Source organism: Trichosurus vulpecula, chromosome 7, assembly GCF_011100635.1.
Source record: "Trichosurus vulpecula isolate mTriVul1 chromosome 7, mTriVul1.pri, whole genome shotgun sequence".
Taxonomy (NCBI): domain Eukaryota; kingdom Metazoa; phylum Chordata; class Mammalia; order Diprotodontia; family Phalangeridae; genus Trichosurus; species Trichosurus vulpecula.
This window is the reverse complement of record NC_050579.1, coordinates 11,955,876-11,974,905: the sequence shown is the minus strand read 5'-3', so window position 1 is coordinate 11,974,905 and position 19,030 is coordinate 11,955,876. Positions and strand designations below refer to the sequence as shown.

General features: G+C 48.6%; 3 protein-coding genes across 3 annotated transcripts; all 3 read left to right on the top strand.

Moving 5' to 3' along the window:
* The first annotated feature begins 208 nt into the window (after positions 1-208).
* Positions 209-961, top strand: LOC118858079 (keratin-associated protein 10-3-like). The gene has a single exon (XM_036768522.1). It carries the CDS (start codon positions 209-211, stop codon positions 959-961), a length of 753 nt encoding a protein of 250 aa, XP_036624417.1.
* A 3,530-nt stretch (positions 962-4,491) lies between these two features.
* On the top strand, positions 4,492-5,379 carry LOC118857416 (keratin-associated protein 10-3-like). Its single transcript, XM_036768107.1, has 2 exons — positions 4,492-5,030; positions 5,166-5,379. The coding sequence occupies exons 1-2, from the start codon at positions 4,492-4,494 to the stop codon at positions 5,377-5,379; spliced, it is 753 nt and encodes a 250-aa protein (XP_036624002.1).
* An 11,860-nt stretch (positions 5,380-17,239) lies between these two features.
* LOC118857415 (keratin-associated protein 10-12-like) lies at positions 17,240-18,178 on the top strand. Its single transcript, XM_036768106.1, has one exon. It carries the CDS (start codon positions 17,240-17,242, stop codon positions 18,176-18,178), a length of 939 nt encoding a protein of 312 aa, XP_036624001.1.
* Positions 18,179-19,030: the final 852 nt, after the last annotated feature.

Genomic DNA, 19,030 nt, shown 5'->3' with positions numbered 1-19,030 from the left:
CCACCAGTCCACCCCACCTTCACACACAGCCCCACAGCTGCACCTGCAGACACACACACACACACACACACACAGACCCACAACGACACAGACCCACAAGCACAGTCCCAGTAGGCTCAAGCTCCTCCCAGCCTCAGGCACTCAGCCCCTCACTCACACACCTTTCCCACTCTTTGCTGCCCAAGGCTCCCAACACAGCTGCTCCACCATGGCAGACACCTGTTTTTCTAGACCCTGTGTCCCCACATCCTCGGCTATGTCCGTCTGCTCCAGTGACGTGAGCTGTGGCAGCAACATCTGCCTGCCCGGTTCTGACACAGGCTCCTCCTGGCAGCTGGATGACTGCCCAGAGACCTGTTGTGAGCCCAGCTGCTGTGCCCCCTGCTGCTCCCCAGCCCCGTGCTGCACGCCAGCCTCCTGCCTGACCTTGGTGTGCCACCCAGTCTGCTGCGTGCCTGCCACCTGCCAGTCAGCCTGTGAACCCAGCCCCTGCCAGTCTGTCTGTACCTCCTCCTGCTCACCATCATGCTCCCAGCAGTCCTGCTGCCAAGGCCCTAGCTGTGCTGCCCCTCCCTGTGTGGTACAGTCCTGCTCCTCTGTCCCACTGTGCTGCAAGCCCAGCTGCTACATCACCCTGCCTGTGTGCTACAAGCCCAGCTCCTGTGTGACCACAGCCTGTTGTCCAGCCCCCTCCTGCTGCCAGCCCAGCTGCTGCCACCCTGCCCCCTGTGTGTCCCTCATCTGCAGGCCCATGTGCAGCCCAGCCACCTGTTGTGTTCCTCTCTCCTGCAGACCTTCCTGCTGCACCACCACATCCTCCTCCTCTTGCTGCTGTGCACCCTCCTGCTGTCCAACCCCCACCTGCTGCCGTCCTTCCTCCTCTGTGTCCCTTCTCTGCCCGCCCACCTGCTGCAAACCCACCTACTGTACTACCACCTGTGGCCAAAAATCTTGCTGTTGACCATAGGGTGCTCTCTCTCCCTCTCTCTCACTGACTCTCCACCCCTGCCAGACTTCTTTGGGCCTCCTGGATCCATCCACAAACATTAGCCTGAACACCTGGCTGACTTCACCCCCAAAGGCATCGAGACCACCAGGCCATAGACAACCAGCTGCACCAAGTACCTGACCCACGCCAGGACCATGCCAGGCCCCCTCCAAACCAGGGCTGACCCCAGGCACAACTCCTGCTTTGCCATGCACCTAACTCAGTGTCTATCATCCTGGTACTGCTTGCAGCTCTCAGGCTCTCTCTAGGCTCAAAGGGTATGGGGATGGCCCTATCCATGGGCCCACCTGGCAATAAACCACATCAACTCACCTTCCTGGCCTCTCACTCACCTTTTTTTGCTTATCCTCAGCCCACTGGGGGAAGTAGGAGCATAAGTCCTTCACTTGGCAGCCTGCAGAGCCCACCAGGTCACAGGACACAGTGTACAGACCAACCACCATGCCATGCACACACTTCACCATGGTCATGCAGAGCCATGCCCTGACACATCCCTCCCCAACCCACACTGTACCACATGCACTCCCATCCACCTACCACCAGGCCACTATCCTCTTGGCTTAAACCCTTCCCCTGCATTCACCAACACAGCACCTGCAAAGAGGCCAGCTCCCCCCAGGAGTGATCTCTGCACACACTTAGTGGGGCTTTCACTTGCTCCCATGCACACATCTCTGTGAAGTGACCTCCCTGTCCCTCAGCACAAGGCTTTCTAGTGGTCCTCGTGCCTGGGCAAACAGGACAACTAGGCACACATCCAAGAATAGCCAGGTTGGAGGGCCTGACTCACACTAGAACAGTCATGGCACATGAGAGCACACCCAGGGAGATGCCCCTTGTAGGCAGTCTCTTCATACCCAGCATCCAAGCAGCCTCTGTAATCCTCTATTCAACCAAAGCCAAGACAGTTCACTGTCAGCATCCCCAGAAAAACTGTGCCCCAAACCACGCTGGGCTGCTTTAGACCTGGTTTACATCTCAGGCCATTGACAAGTTCCAAAGGAACCTTCTGTGTGCAGAGACAGCAAGGAATTCAGAAAGGGGGAAGAGGCACGATGTTCTATCAAGACAGGTCCCCTTGGATAGAGTCTACAAGACTCAGGACACCTCCACATGAACACACAGCTACATTTATACACACAGACGTGCCCCCATCCCTCTTCATAGTGACTCCCACTTTTTCCGCCAGGGAGGAGGAGTCTGTCTTCAGAAAGAGACAGTGTCCTCAGCAATGGCACAGACAGTGCCCCTGTCACCATGCCCAAGAAGGGAACAGCAGGTGTCTTTGTTCAGGCCCACATTTTGAATGAGGCTGCCTGGCTTCTGTCCGCCAGAGGAGGGAGAGAGACCCAAACTGGGAGGAAGCCGAACCTTAGCAGAAAAATCTTTGCGGACGGTTCTTAGGGAGGACTTGACAAATGTCCACAGGGATGTGGAAGGATTTCAGACAGAAGACAGAGGAGTCTTCTTGACCTTCTTCACCAAGAGCAGACCAAAGAGAAACAGAAATGGGAGAGATGCAGATACTGGTGTGTTTGAGAAAATCCTGATGAAGTGTTCAGAGCTACCCTCCATTGGCACATGGGAACTCCTGCAGCCGCAGCAGACCCGAGGGACATCTGGGAAGTCCAGAGCCCATGGTGCCCATGGGCACTTAGAGAGGTGGCCCTCCACAAGCAGGCAGGAACCCTACTGTGTGCCAGGGATTGTGCCAGGGGTGCAGGAGCTAAGGACAAAAGTGAAACAGTGCCTGTGCTCAGGGTATTTGTATCCTACCAGAGGACGCAGGATGAAGATGGACAAGCACACACGAGGTCATTTCAGAGGGACAGAGAGTGCTGGGATCTGGAGGGATCAGGAGGGGCTTCATGTGGGAGGTGACGTAGGAGCTCAGCCTCAGAGGAAGCTGGGAGGCTGGGGGCTGGAGAGAGAGCATTCCACGCATGGGGGACAGTGTGGACAAAGGCACTGAGGTGGGACATGGCATCTTGTGCAGCCTCTGCAGCTGAAATGTATGAGCATGGATCAATTCTCTGCTGCTTGTGCTAACTTTGGCCTGACAACAGACACCAAGAAAACAGAGGTTCTCCACCAGCCAGCACCACACCAGCCATACCTGCAACCAGCAGTTACAGTAAATGGAGCAGTTTTGAATACTGTGGAGAGATCATTTAGCTTGGCAGGATACTTACCAGGGATGTCCAGGTAGATGACAGGGTTGATGCATGTATTGTCAGAGCTAGTTGAGTGTTTGAGAGGCTGCCAAGGAAAGTGTGGGGAGAGGAGGTATTAGAAAGCCTACCCAAGTGAAGGTCTACAGAGCCGTAGTGCTGACCTCACTGTTGTAAACCTGGACAGTCTACCAACACCATGCCAGGAAACTGAATCCCTTCCATTTGAATTGTCTTAGCAAGATTCTGAAGAACAACTGGCAAGATACAGTACTGGAAACTGAGGTCCTTTCTCAAAGTAAACTGCCAAGCATTCAGACTCCACTGTAGAGAGCACAACTCCAATGGGCTGGCCTTGTTGTTTGAAAGTCAAAAGTACATTGGCTTAAAAGACACTATGTGGAGAACTCCCACAAGGAAGACGCTCCTGTGGTGGCCAGAAGAAGTGATATAAAGACACTCTTAAGGTCTCTCTGAAAAAAATTGGGAATCAATTTCGTGACATGAGAGACACTGGCACATTATCTGCTGTCAAAGACAATAAAAACTGTGTTCTTGGTCATTCACAACCCTACCCAATCTCTCTCCTTGGTCTCCAGACATCCTGAACAATACAATTCAGTGTCAATGATACATTGACAGAAGAACCTACTGGACTCCCCACACAAAACTCCCTGTGTCCCCAAACTAATGGGAAAGCTCAGAATGCCTGTCTCTCATCTTCCCACCCACCTCCAGGAATTCCCAGCCAGGACTTTGTACAAGAAGCCCTCCTGATCATGCTTGTCAATGCTCTCCCCTCCTGACTTTGCTCCCAGGTGCTTGTCTCTGCTTAGGGTACCTTCCACCCACCAGCTTGCCCTTCTGTCACTTGGATGCTCAGGACTTATTCTTGGGTCAGGCCAGGTGTAGAAGCTTCATACATATTCACTAAAGGGTGGAAATGGAAAACAAATTGAGGGTGTTTATGGGCCACTAGTCATCTCCTGGACAATGTCACCATCACCTAATGATGGGCTCTAAGGGAAGCAGCCAGCCATAAACAACAACAGGGAAGAAGGCTGAGTGTTCCCCCAGCACATCATCCTGCAGGGAGGATATAAAAGCCCACCAGGCTACCCCACTTTCATACACAGCCCCACAGCTGCACCTGCAGACACACCCACACATACACAGACCCACAGCCACACAGACCCACAAGCACAGTCCCAGTGAGGCTCAAGCTCCTCCCAGCCCCAGGCACTCAGCCCCTCACTCACACCCCTTTCCCACTCTTTGCTACCCAAGGCTCCCAACACAGCTCCTCCTACCATGGCAGACACCTGTTTTTCTGGGCCCTGTGTTCCCACAGCCTCGGCTGTCTCCGTCTGCTCCAGTGATGTGAGCTGTGGCAGCAACGTCTGCCTGCCCAGTTCTGACCCAGGCTCCTCCTGGCAGCTGGATGACTGCCCAGAGACCTGTTGTGAGCCCAGCTGCTGTGCCCCCTGCTGCTGCCCAGCCCCGTGCTGCACACCAGCCTCCTGCCTGACCCTGGTGTGCCGCCCAGTCTGCTGTGTGCCTGCCACCTGCCAGCCAGCCTGTGAACCCAGCCCCTGCCAGTCTGTCTGCACCTCCTCCTGCTCTCCATTGTGCTTCCAGCAGTCCTGTAACCAAGGCCCTAGCTGTGCTGCCCCTCCCTGTGCAGCACAGTCCTGCTCGTGTGTCACACTCTGCTGCAAGCCCAGCTGCTACATCACCCTCCCCATGTGCTACAAGCCCAGCTGCTGTGTGACCACAGCCTGTTGTCCAGACTCCTCCTGCTGCCAGCCCAGCTGCTGCCAACCTGCCTCCTGTGTGTCCCTCATCTGCAGGCCCGTGTGCAGCCCAGCTACCTGCTGCGTGCCTCTCTCCTGCAGACCCTCCTGCTGCACCGCCACTTCCTCCTCCTCTTGCTGTCCAGCCCCCACCTGCTGCCCCTCTTCCTCCTCTGTGTCCCTCATCTGCAGGCCCGTGTGCAGCCCAGCCATCTGCTGTGTGCCTCTCTCCTGCAGGCCCTCCTGCTGCACCACCACATCCTCCTCCTCCTGCTGCTGTGCACCCTCCTGCTGTTCAGCCCCTACCTGCTTCCGCCCTTCCTCCTCTGTGTCCCTAATCTGCCGGCCCACCTGCTGCAAACCCACCTGCTGCACTACCACCTGTGGTCAAAAATCTTGCTCTTGATCCCAGGGCATTTATTCTTCTCCACCTCTGCCCTACTTCTGTTGGCCTCCTGACTCTAGCCCTCAACATCAGCTTCAACAACTGGCCAGCATCACCTCCAAAGGCATTCGGTCTACCAAGCTCCACCTGAGCACCTCCCCCACCCCAGGTGCAGGCAGTCTCTCACAAAGCTTCTCCCACCCATGGCTGACCCCCATCATGGCTCCTGCTTCCACATGCCCCTAGCTCAGTGTGCATCAGCCCAGTATTGCCTGCATCTCTCAGTCTCCCTCTAGGCTCAAAGTGTGCAGAGGATGACCCCATGCTGGGACCCACCAAGTAATAAATGGCATCAAACCATGTTCCTAGCCTCTCACTTGTCCTTCTTCCTTCTCCTGGACCCACAATATGGAGTCACAGGGGCGAAGGCACAAATACCACACAAGAGTGCCTGGGGAGACCAGAAGACTGCAGGAGATAGCAATCCAGTGACCACCACACCATGCACACACATCCCCATGGTCATGCCAAGCCATGCCCTCACCCATCCCTCTCCATCCCACACTGTGCAATGTTCACACCCACCAGCCTGACCACCTGGCTACTGTTGTCTTGACTTAGAACTCTTCCTCTGCTTCTCACACCTGATCTCATTGTGTCTAGTTCAAGGTCCTGATGCCCAATACACTCTGCCCCAACCTCTCCTCTGGAGCCTCATTCTGAGTTCAACCACTGCACAGGGTAACAGAGATGATGAAGAGAGCTAGAAAATGTTCTCTTGGTTTGGGTGTCTCCTTACTCCTCCTGGTCGAGTCAAGATACCCAGGCACACATGCAAGGAGGGCCATGTTGGAGGACCTGACCAGAGCTGTCATGACACATGGGAGCACTCCTAGAGAGATGCCTCTTGTAGGCAGTCTCTTCATGCCCAGCATCCAAGTAGTCCCTGTGACCCTCTACTCAGCCAACGTCCAGACAACTCACTGTCAGCATAACCAGAAGAGCACAGCCCCAAACCACACTGGGCTGATTTAGACCTGGTTTACATCTCAGGACAGTGACAAGTTCCAAAGGAACCCTCTGTGTGCAGAAACAGCAAGGAATTCAGAAAGGGGAAAGAGGCACTATGTTGTATGGGGACAGGTGCAGTCTACAAGACCAAGAACACCTCCACATAAACACACGCATACATTCATATACACAAACATGCCCCCCATCCCTCTCTTAATGGCGACTCCCACTTTTCCTGCCAGGGAGGAGGAGTCTGTCTTCAGAAAGGGACAGTGCCCCTTTTTGATTTAGGATTTCATTTTTCTACATTTATGTGTAAAAACAATTTCTAACGTTAGTTTTTAAAACTTTGAGTTCCAATGGCACAGAGAGTGCTCCCGTCACCAGGCCCAGGAAGGGGACAGCAGGTGTCTTTGTTCACAACCACATTTTGAATAAGGCTGCCAAGCTTCTGTCCCCCAGAGGAGGGAGAGAGACTCAAACTGGGAGGAAACTGAACCTTAGCAGGAGTATCTTTGCAGACAGTTCTTAGGGAGGACTTGACAAGTATCCACAGGGTTGTAGAAGGATTTCAGACGGGAGAAAGAGGAGGCTTATTGACCTTCTTCACCAAGAGCAGAATGGACAAAGAAATGGGAGAGATGCAGATGCTGGTGTGTTTGAGGAAATCCTGACAAAGTGTTCAGAGCCGCCCTCCACTGGGACATGGGAACCCCTGCAGCCCCAGCAGACCTGAGGGACATCTGGGAAGTCCAGAGCCCATGGTGCCCAAGGGCACTCAGAGAGGTGGCCCTCCACAAGCAGGCAAGAACCCTACTGTGTACCAGGGATTGTGCTGGGGGTGCAAGAGCTAAGGACAAAAGCGAAACAGTGCCTGCCCTCAGGGTGTTTGTAACCTACCAGAGGACAAAGGATGAAGATGGACAAGCACATACCAGGTCATTTCAGATGGACAGAGGGTGCTGGGATCTGGAGGGATCAGGAGGGGCTTCATGTGAGAGGTGACACAGGAGCTCAGCTGGGAGGCTGAGGGGTGGAGGGAGAGTATTCCAGCCATAGGGGGCAAAGGCACCGAGGTGGGAGATGGCCTGTTGTGTATGAAGCACATCAAGCAGGACAGTCTGGCTGAAAGACAGCATGAGTAAGGAGGTAACATGGAATGAGGTTGGACAAGTAGGAAGGGGGCACCTTGGGAACTTTTCCAATGCATTTTCTTCCTGAGGCCACTCTGGGGTCGGGGTTGAGTCCTGGATTCCATTTACCTTGGGGTCTCCAAGCCCTCGAAATGGTACTTTTTAATTTAGGTTCAGGAAGAGGAGACAACCTTGCCCCTAATGTCAGCTCTTCCTTCCAAAGCACTTGGTCCTACTTGGGACCTCCTTGGTCAGTTTCCCAAAAGAGATAAAAGAAACAAAAAGGAAAAGGACCTGTATGTGCAAAAACATTTCTAACAGTTCCTTTATGAGGGCAAAGAATTAGAAATTGAGGGTATGCCCATCACTTGGTGAATGACTGAAGAAGCTGTGCTATGTGATCATGATGGAGTACCATTTTGCTATGAGAAATGATGAGCGGGAAGCTCTCAGAAAACCTGTAAAGATGTGCATGGGCTGATACAAAGAGACATATGCTGTGTACAAAGTAACAGCGATACTGTGCAATGGCCAGCTGTGAATGCCTTAGCTGTTCTCATCAATACAACGACCCAAGACAACTCTGAAGGACGTGTGATGAAGAATGCTCTCCATCCCCAGAGAAAGAACTGCTAGTGTCTGCATACAGATTGAAGCAGACTTTTTAAATCCTTCTTTATTTTTCTTGAGTTTTTTCCCCATTTTCTTTCACAACATGACTATTATGGATATGGTTTGCATGACTACACATGTATGACTTCTGTTGAATTGCTCGCCTTCTCAATGGAGGAGGCGGAAGGGAGACAATTTGGAACTCAAAGTTCTAAAAGCTAATGTTAAAATTGTTTTACATGTAACTGGGGGAAAATAGAATACTAAATTAAAAACATTTAAATGGGGATAATATTTTTTTAAAAAACGAGAACCAGGAGCAAAGAAATGACCATTATAATCTCTTAGCCCAGAACAACATGCATGCACAGGGGAACATTGGTTATTCCACATATTCAGCGGTTCTGAATCTTCCTTATGACTTTTTTAGGATGAAATCTGTGATTTTCCAATTGGTAAAAAACCATAAAGTACAGTATTAAGTGAAAATCCATAAAAACTTAAACTCTGTGAAAGGTGGAAGCCTGAACATGGTAACCTATTTACAATCAAAGCTTAGATATTGAATTATATTTTAGACACTGAGTCAAAACTTAAGATACTGTGCTCTATGAAAGTCAGAATAAGAATGTTGTGAGATATATAACTGAGAAATGATCAATATACAAACTTATGTTTGGGCATAACATTGGCTTAATACCTACACTCATTACTAAGGAGAAAACCAAAAATATTCACCAATCAGGGGTGATGCACTCTCTAGCTCCTCCTTCCTTTGTCTGTTTCGTATAATTGCCATGGGGATTTTGGGGGTTCTTTGCAGAGACTCACTGCTTGGTTCTAGCTGCTGCCCCAGATCGAGGATGATTAATATCTTGGAAGGGGTCCATCACACTGCCCCAAAGGTAAGTTATCCAAATTGATTAAACTACTACCTACAATCATTCTTGAGCTCCTTGGCCTCTTCCTTTGGTATCAAAAGAAAACCCCATGGTTATGGGGGAGGTAAAGGGTTCCCCTGCCAGGGGAATTCCAGACCTTACAATTGGCATAGTCAAGCATGATATCAATGGAATGCCAAGGGGAAATTGGAGCTAGCTAGGAAGGGAGCAAGGCTGGTGGCTGACATGGGACAGCCCTTGCCCATGCCATTAAATGGAGCCACCACCAAGGCTTTTTCTCCTTCTCTCCCCCCTCTCCCTCCCTCCCTCCCTGACTGCAGCAACCTCAGAGGAGCGGGTGGATGGGAAAGAGAAAGAAAGAAAATATTTTCGGTTTATGATTGGTCAAAGCAAGTAGAGGAGGGTGAGAGAAGTGTCAGATCAGAATAAGAAAGAAGTAAGACATGTGCAGTTTTAAAGGGGCTTATCTCACCAGTGGGATAAGTAGATAGAAGGAAAAGCAAGAAAGCTTGAGCATGTAGGAATGAGAGGAGCATGGACAGAAAGAAAGTTGTAATTTCTTTGCACAAACAGTGTGAACAGCGGATTTGAGAGTGGATGGTTTGGAAACTTTTGGAAAAGAAAAAAAGTTTACTATCACTTTAAAACTCCTGCAGTAAACTGCCTGCATTTCTAGGATTATCAAGAGATAGGTTTGGGGCTGTGTCAACGAAAGTTTCAAGGTGAAGAGAGGAAAAAAGACAAAATAAGGCATGCACTTTGGAATAAAACTGGCATTTAACTCTTTCCTGGCTCACAAAAAGAGAAAAGATTTGTGTGAACCAGGAAACAACCAAAAGGTAATTGAATTTGCTTGGAATATCTAGCCAGAATTTAGGGAGTCTTACAAACCAAAATTAAGTGCTGGTCAATTTTAAAATAACTTGCTAAACTGGGTTGTGTATTAAAATTGGAAACTTGACTAAATTACATGAGACTCCCATGCATAAGAAGAAATCATAGAGAGCTATAGATAAATTGATACCCTATAGGTTCTTTCTGAGACTGTGAAACTGAGCTTTGAACTAAATTAAAACAGACTCTTAAGTGTTATGATTGGGGTAGATTAAATCATAATATCAGATTACCACTCTCACAGTCTTTGGCTGTGGATTGGCTGGAAATAGTGGACCCCATAATATTAAATGATTGGAATAAGGCGCATTCGCGTAAAATACAATATTAAAATATTAATATTAGTATTAAAATCACAACACCAGGTTCTGTGTAATACCATTTGGAACATAGATCCAGGTAATTGAATTCATTCTGGTCACATTTTAAGTGAAATTTTTCTCTCCTAATTTGATGTTTAATTTAAGTTAGAATTTATTATGCGATTTGGCACTAAGACCAATTGGGAAAATACATAGCTCTGAAATTTGGTAATTGGGTGACCCTAAGCAATTACCTCAGTTTACCTCACGCGATTGGAAGGCACCTAACACAATGCCTGGCAGAAGGCAGACACTATAAATGTTAACTATTATTATTAGTTCCTTAATTAGATGTGACCAGTATACAATGCCAATGGTGATGAGATGCCCGATTTTCTATATAAGGTAGTTTTGGAAATGCATTCAACAGAACTGAAGTCACTTGATCAGTAATGGGTTTGTTCCAAGTTTGAAATACATAATGCTATTTCAAACGGGTAAACTTTTGTATCAGTCATGTCAAACAACTTTACAGAACTTGGATGTTATTAGAGTACAAACTGAAAGAAACAAAGATGGTGGAAAATTGTTTAAAACCAGTTATGTTATTTTGTCAGCCCTGCTAACGCTGTCTTATAATGCTTTGTAACTGCCATTTAGAAAACTGGGCATTTCAACCTTTGCCTATAGTTAAGAGGAGGTTATAGGTAAAAAAGTTGGTTATTACTTATGAAAGTTGCAAGCCTGTTAACTAAGTTATTTGGGGTTGTTGTTTTATTATTGAAAATTAAAATTAGTAATTGATTACTGTGTGTGGAAAGGAGAAGATGAGGTGAAAGCCTCATCTGGGTTGGTTCTCTCCATTCAGAACAGTCTTCCTTGGGGTATGAGGGTGTGCAATAGGGTTAGTCTCTTCTACTTTGGGGGTGGGGTGGTGGTGTCAAAGAGCACAGTCTACAGCAACCCTAAGGTTATTTGGGGTGGATACCCTCAACTTCCCTCCCTTAGGAAGATGACCAAGGTTGCCTCTGATGTGGGGCTATAGTGGGTGACCAGAGGCCCCATGTGCCAGTAACTACATACCATTGTCCTAAAAATAAACAACCTCTTATAGATAACTGTGCAGAATGCATGACATAATATGGGAACCCCAAAAGACACACTGGTAGGTGGGTAGCCATAAAAGGATATGGGGAAAATTCAGTAAGGGCAAAACAAACTAAATTAAGACTCAAATAGGGGACTTGCCACCCAGAGAGTATGTGGTTTACATCAGTCCAAAAGAAGAATATATCATGGGGTGGGCAGACAGGCGCATCAGGATCAGCCCCTTCTTTGAGGTCTCTGTCAATTCTCCATATTTTGTAGACTTGCCAGGTCCCTGGAAGCCATCTGTGTGGGCAAGGTCATCAGGTCTAGGAAAAGAGCATGGCTGGATTATGGAGTTACTAAACATGAACTTGGCTTGCTGAGAATTTGCAAGTTTATCTATGGCATAGAATTGATTTCTAATGATGGGTCTTTACACCAGGATAAATTCAAATTTGAGAAGGAAAGAAAAATAAGTGAAAATGTTAGTGTTGAGTGAAATCTCTCATGTATGTGAGTCCTGATAAATTTTTATTGCTTATTGCAAGTCCATGAGAGTGAAAATAATTGTATCTAGCCCTAAGCTGAGATTAGTGAAACTTGTCTTTTGAGGTAAAAGCTCTTGGAACTATAACAGATTTTGTTTTGAGGTATGCGCTCTGAATTCAGGTATAGTTAACTTATGGATCATAGTCAGCAATCCACTATTTGGGAGAAATGCCACAAGCTACTCAGTGGGAATGGGAACTTGAACTGTTACAGGTGGAGGCTTGCAACTGGGAAAAGCCAAGAGGACAACCTTGGCATCATCCTAAGGGGAGATCCTCATGGCTCAGTTTCCCCATTGTATTCCTTTGAAAAGGAATGTTTCCCACCTGGCTATTCATAAATCTGGCAATGAGGTGGAATTGTTGGTTGCCAAACTGTGACTCTTATCCGAAATCAAACAAGGCTGATATACTGTCATATATGCATCCTTATGCTTAAGCCTGAAGGACCAGTTTAATGCTGGTATAATCATTTTCATGCTTTCTCCTTTTATAGCAAGTGTCTCTGATTGGAGCAAGTGGTCTTATGAGATATAAGTACAATGCAAGTACGTGAGAACTTGCTGTTTTCAATCCGAATATGTAGTCATTCCATATCCAAAAACACTAGGTAAATTAATACTGGGGCTTGTAATCTGCCTGCCTATGTAGTCATGTGAAAGCTTACGTCCCTGAAATAATTTCTTCTTTAAGAATAATATGGGAACAATTAGGCAATGATAAAATAAGGTCCTTAAATGTTTCAAAATGATATAAGAATAATTGGGTAGTGGTAGAACTCATTGAGAAACCTAGCTATTATTCTGTTAATTACTGAAACTAAATCAGAACCATCTTCAGTTTCTTTTGGGGAAGGGAATTTCAGTGGAATCAATTTTCTTAGAGGGAGGTAACTTATGAAATATTTTTACATTAATGGAAAAGTAAATTTCATTCAGGTTTATTACTTATGTGGAAACAACACCTATTTGTGTGGTGTGTCCTGTAGTAAAAAAAATGTTTTATTATAAGTAACCTAATGATATGCACTGTTTTGGAATTAATTATTTAATTATCCTCCCATGTCTTTTATTATAATTGGAGTAAAGTCAGCCTTTTACAAGTAAATTCATTTGTAAAACTATTGAACCTAGGGGTGGAAGGCTTCTACCTGCAAGAATATTGTTACTCATGTTTTCATATACAGGATTGAATCCTCAATCACATCTGATCCTTCCAACAGAATTGAAATAAGAGTGGAAAAGTTTGAGAAAGTAACAAGATCAGACAATCCTGTATGTCAAATGTAAATGTTTATAATTGGGCTGGTAAAAAAAAAAAACTAAATTTTCTGATGCTTCAAGCGAACCCTGGGTTCCTATTTTGATTTTTCCTCTTCTAGTTCTCTTGTTGAGACCAGAGCTCTAAGGTTTGATCTGGTTTTCACAATATGAAGTAGTTGTCAGAGAAGTAAAATTTGAGAAGCTACACTGACTTGTATTGAGATCTGTTTTATAAAAGATTTTATCAGGAGCATCTAAGGAGTCTCTACAAGCAATCTGGAACCAGAAACAATTCTACTGAAGGGCTGCCCCTGAGGACAAGACATTTGCCAGATGGCCCCAAGAAAAGATGTTCCAGAGACCAGACAACTACGTGGGACATCTGCATTCCAAGATAAAGTTTGTTAATTACATAGACATTGGAGGTAGGTTGATGGTCATGCTTGTACAGGTCTCCCCTTCCCAAAAAGGGGGAAATTGAGAAAATCAAATTGTTCTGATACCATTCTGTAAATCTATTCTATCCTGTGACACCCAATATGTTGTTAAACTGCCTGACCCATGTGTATTTGTCTCTGAACATAGTTCAGAAACTCAACTAGCCTGGACTAAGTTAAGTTCAGAAATTCAGCTCACTCATTAATCCTCAAATACCATTGGTTCTTTCTTCACCTCCTCATTGATGTAATGGAAGAATATTGTAACATTTTCTCCTTGGTCATGTGGTTTTCCTATCTGTGCTTGTATTGCTTATGTGGTTTATGCTTACATAAACCTGGCTGTACCCAAAATGTCCTAAACCCTAATATAGAGCTGTTCCAGGGACATTGTGGAAGATATTCAGAAAGAATGTAAGGGTGGCTTTTCAGGGGTGGATTGTAGGGTTGCTATCAGGGGAAAATGATAAAATACAGTAATAAATGAAAAGCCATAAAAACTTAAACTCTATTAAAGATGAAATCTCAAACATGGTGACCTGTTTAAAATCATAACTTAGATACAACATTATATTTTAGACACTGAGTCATAACTTGAGATACTATGACCTATTAAAGCCAAAATAAGAATATTGTGACCTATATGTGACCAGGACATGATTGATATACAAACTTAGGTTTGGGCATAACAATGGCTTAACTCCCAAGCTCATTACTAAGTGGAAAACCCCAAATATCCACCAGTCAGTACTGATGCACTCTCTAGCTCCTCTTCCCTTTGTCTGTTTTCTGTAATCACCACAGCATCTGGGGGGAGGGTACTTTTGAGGGGATCTACTAAACCGTCTGGCTGCTGTCCCAGACTGAAGATTGCCCCTGTTTGGAAGTATTCGTAAGGATTAATTAAACTACTGCCTATCATCAATCTTGAGCTCATTGGTCTTTTCCTTTGGTATCAAAAAACACTCCACAGTTATGGAGGAGGTGGAGAGTTACCCAAGCAGGGGAATTCCATAATTTACGGGCTTCTCTCCTTTCTTATTGGAGGGCAGAAGGGAGAAAGCCAGACTCCTTCCAAAGCCTTCCTTTGGAGAGGGCAGAGACTGAGCTCCCAGCTCTTCCACTTTACACCTGCTGCTCTGACAGGTTTCACCTCCACAGAACAAGATCCCACTACACCAAGTAGCTCCAGTTTACACCCACCTCTTCCTGAGTCCTCTTTTCTTCTCCCATTAGATTGTAAGCTCCTTGAGGGCAGAGACTTTCTTTTTTTGTTAGTTATTTCCCCAGCGCTTAGCACAGTGCTTGGCACATAGTAGGAGCTTAATAAATATGGACCGGATGGGCAGGAAGTTCCCCGGAGTGGATACTGCCTTCTGCTCTGGCTAGTTAGAGTACATGCCCATCTTCTATGGGGGCAAGTTTCAGCCCTCCTGTGGTTTGTGGGAGAGAATTCAGGTCATTTCTCCTGGAGCTTCTTGGAGCAACACTTTGGTATAGTCAAGCCCAGAGACAAGAGAAGTATCAGGGAATCCTGTAGATCATGAGCAGGACAGCAGTGAGGAGCCCTGGAAAGCTGGGTGCCTCTGTGTGTGTGTGTGTGTGCGCGCTCGCGGGCACACACACACACACACACACACACACACACACACACACACTGCGCTCCTGCATGTGAGGGCTTCAGAGGGTTGAGTGTCTGGGTGTTGTGCTGGGGGCTGCCAACTGCCAAGGGATTCCCACATACCATACCAGACACCTGATGTCTGGACCTGGACATATCTCATGCCCAGACAGCCTCCCCACCCCTACTTCCCATTCATCCCAAATGTCCCCACAACCTTGCAAGGAAAGCTCTGACCACGCCCTCCAGAATCTACAGTGGCTTCGGGACCTGAAGAAAACTCTGGACCAACCAGCAGAATCCCAAACCATCAGCCTTCTCTGCTCCCCTGCTGTGCTTCAGAATGACCCTGGAGATAGTCACCTGGCCAGGCTGAACACCTTATCTTCTCTGATCTCAGCTGGGAGCTCCCTGATGGGAGGCAATACCCTGGTTGATCTCTGGCCACTTGCCTTTCTCCAACCTATGGCTGCTCCAAACCTTCTCCTCTCACCAAGCAGCCTCCAGAAGACTGAGTTCTTCCCTCTGAGGAGACCTTGCCTCCCCTTTGACAGAGAAAACAGAGTCTGTGCCTTGAGGATCCCCCTTTTCCGTCTCTGCTAAGCCCCAGACACCTGCCACACCATCCCCTCTCTCCTCCCTGGCGCTGGTGAGACCAAGAATGGGAGGCGCTCCTTGCCCGGGGCAATTGTTCTAGGTGCGGCTGCGACACCACCAGCTCCTGATTCTCTTAGGAGGTTCCCCAACAATTATGAATCCTGCTCTCTGTCTCTGTCTCTCCCTTTTCCCCTCTGCCCTCAACTCTCTGCCTCTGTCTCTCTGTCTCTATCTCTGTCTGGTTGTCTCTCTCTGTGTCTCTCTCTGCATCTGTGTCTCTGTGTCACTATCTCTCTCTGTCTCTCTCTCTCTGTCTCTGTGTCTCACTATCTCTCTGTCTCTCTGTCTCTATCTCTGTCTGGTTGTCTCTCTCTGTGTCTCTCTCTGCATCTGTGTCTCTGTGTCACTATCTCTCTCTGTCTCTCTCTCTCTCTCTCTCTCTCTCTCTCTCTCTCTCTCTCTCTCTCTCTCTGTCTCTCTCTCTCTCCTACACTCTCTTTCCAATTTCCATATCCATACCCATACTTCCACTAGCCCAGATAAGGGCTTAATCTCCAATACATTTTCATCTGGTTCCACCACCCTTTGACGCTGCTGGAAGCTGCATGTTTGGCGCCTCCACTCTGGAAGCTGCCTCATTGATGTCCTGAAGGCCCAGGTTTGATCATGTCACTTTCTGCCCCAAGTATTTGCCATCAAACAGAACACAAACTACTACATTGTTGACTGTGCACAGTCCTGCCCAGTCTCTCTCCTTAATCTCCAGACATTCTGGACAACATTTCCTTGTCAAATTAGCGAGATAGGCCTGCTGGTCTACCAACATGAGCCTCCCCGTCTCCCCAAACTGCTAGGAAGGCTCAGGATGCTCTTCCCTCATCTTCCCACCCACCTCCAAGAATTCCCAGCTTGGGCCTTGTGCAAGAAGCCTCCCTGATCATGTCTGTCAATGCTCTCCCCTCCTGACTTGGCCCCCAGACACTTGTCTCTGCTCAGGGCACCCTCCGACCATCAGCTTTCCCTTCTGTCACTGCATACTCAGGACTTATTCCTGTGTCAGGCCAGATACAGAGAGTACATAGATGTTTACTAAAGGGTGGAAGTGAAAACCAGACTGAGGGTGTTTATGGGTCACTGGCCATCTCCTGGACAACGTCACCATCACCTAATGATGGGCTCTGTGGGAAGCAGCCAGCCATAAACAACAACAGGGAAGAAGGCTCCATCTCCTCTGGACACATCCTCCAGCAGAAGGGATATAAAAGCCCACCAGTCTACCGCACCTTCACACACAGCTCCACAGCTGCACCTGCAGGCACACACACACAGACCCACAACCACACAGACCCACACAGACTCACAAGCTCAATCGCAGTGAGGCCCAAGCTCCTCCCAGCCTTGGACACTCGGCCCCTCACTCACACCCTTTCCCACTCTTTGCTGCCCAAGGCTCCCAACACAACTGCTCCCACCATGACAAACACCTGTTTTTCTGGGCCCTGTGTTCCCACAGCCTCAGCCATCTCTGTCTGCTCCAGTGACATAAGATGTGGCAGCAACATCTGCCTGCCCAGTTCATGGACAGGCTCCTCCTGGCAGCTGGATGACTGCCCAGAGAGCTGTTGTGAGCCCAGCAGCTGCAGCCCCTCCTGCTGCCCAGCCCCGTGCTGCACACCAGCCTCCTGTCTGACCCTGCTGTGCCGCCCAGTCTGTTGTGTGTCGGCCACCTGCCAGCCAGCCTGTGAACTCAGCCCCTGCCAGTCTGTCTGCACCTCCTCCTGCTCGCCATCATGCTCCCAGCTGTCCTGCTGCCAAGGCCCTAGCTGTGCTGCCCCTCCCTGTGTGGTGCAGTCCTGCTCCTCTGTCCCACTCTGCTGCAAGCCCAGCTGCCACATCACCCTGCCTGTGTGCTGCAAGCCCAGCTGCTGTGTGACCACAGCCTGTTGTCCAGCCTCCTCCTGCTGCCAACCCAGCTGCTGCCACCCTGCCTCCTGTGTGTCCCTCATCTGCAGGCCTGTGTGCAGCCCAGCCACCTGCTGTGTGCCTCTCTCCTGCAGACCCGCTTATTGCACCTCCTCCTCATCCTCATCCTCCTCCTCCTCCTCCTCCTCTTCCTCTTCTCACTGCAGCTGCTTTGCACCCTCCTGCTGTCCAGCCATCTTCTGCCGCCCTGCCTCCTATGTGTCCCTCATGTATCGGCCTGTGTGTAGCCCTTCTGCCTGTTGTGCGCCTCTCTCCTGCAGACCCTCCTGCTGCACCACCACATCCTCCTCCTCTTGCTGCTGTGCACCCTCCCTCTGTCCAGCCCCCACCAGCTGCCGCCCTTCCTCCTCTGTGTCCCTAATCTGCCGGCCCACCTGCTGCAAACCCACCTGCTGCACTACCACCTGTGGTCAAAAATCTTGCTCTTGATCCCAGGGCATTTATTCCTCTACACCTCTGCCCTACTTCTGTTGGCCTCCTGGCTCCAGCCCTCAACATCAGCCTCAACAACTGGCCAGCATCACCCCCAAAGGCTGTCAGTCTACCAAGCTCCACCTGAGCACCTCCCCCACCCCAGGTGCAGGCAGTCTCTCACAAAGCTTCTCCCACCCATGGCTGACCCCCATCATGGCTCCTGCTTCCACATGCCCCTAGCTCAGTGTGCATCAGTCCAGTGCTGCCTGCAGCTCTCAGACCTTCTCAAGGTTCAAAGTTTGCAGGGCATGACCCCATGCTGGGACCCACCAAGGAATAAACTGCATCAAACCACCTCCCTGGCCTCTCACTTGTCCTCCTTCCTTATCCTGAGCCCAAAATATGGAGTCAGAGTGGGGGAGGCACAAATACCACACAAGAGGAGACCAGAAGACTGCAGGAGATAGTAATCCAGTGACCACCACACCATGCACACACGCCCCCATGGTCATGCCAACCTATGCCCTGACCCATCCCACACTGTACACTGTTCACACCCATCAGCCTGACCACCTGGCTACTGTTCTCTTGACTTAGAACTCTTCCCCTGCCTCACACTTGATCTCATTGTATCTAGTTCAAGGACTTGATGCCCAACACATTCTTCCCCAGCCTCTCCTCTGGAGCCTCAGTCTGAGTACACCCACTGCACAGGGTAACAGGGATGATGAAGAAAGCCAGAAAACGTTCTCTTGGTTTGGATGCCTCCTCAATCCTCCTGGCTGAGCTGAGACATCCAGGTGCACATGCAAGAAGGGCCATATTGGAGGACCTGACTCACACCAGAGCAGTCATGGTATATGGGAG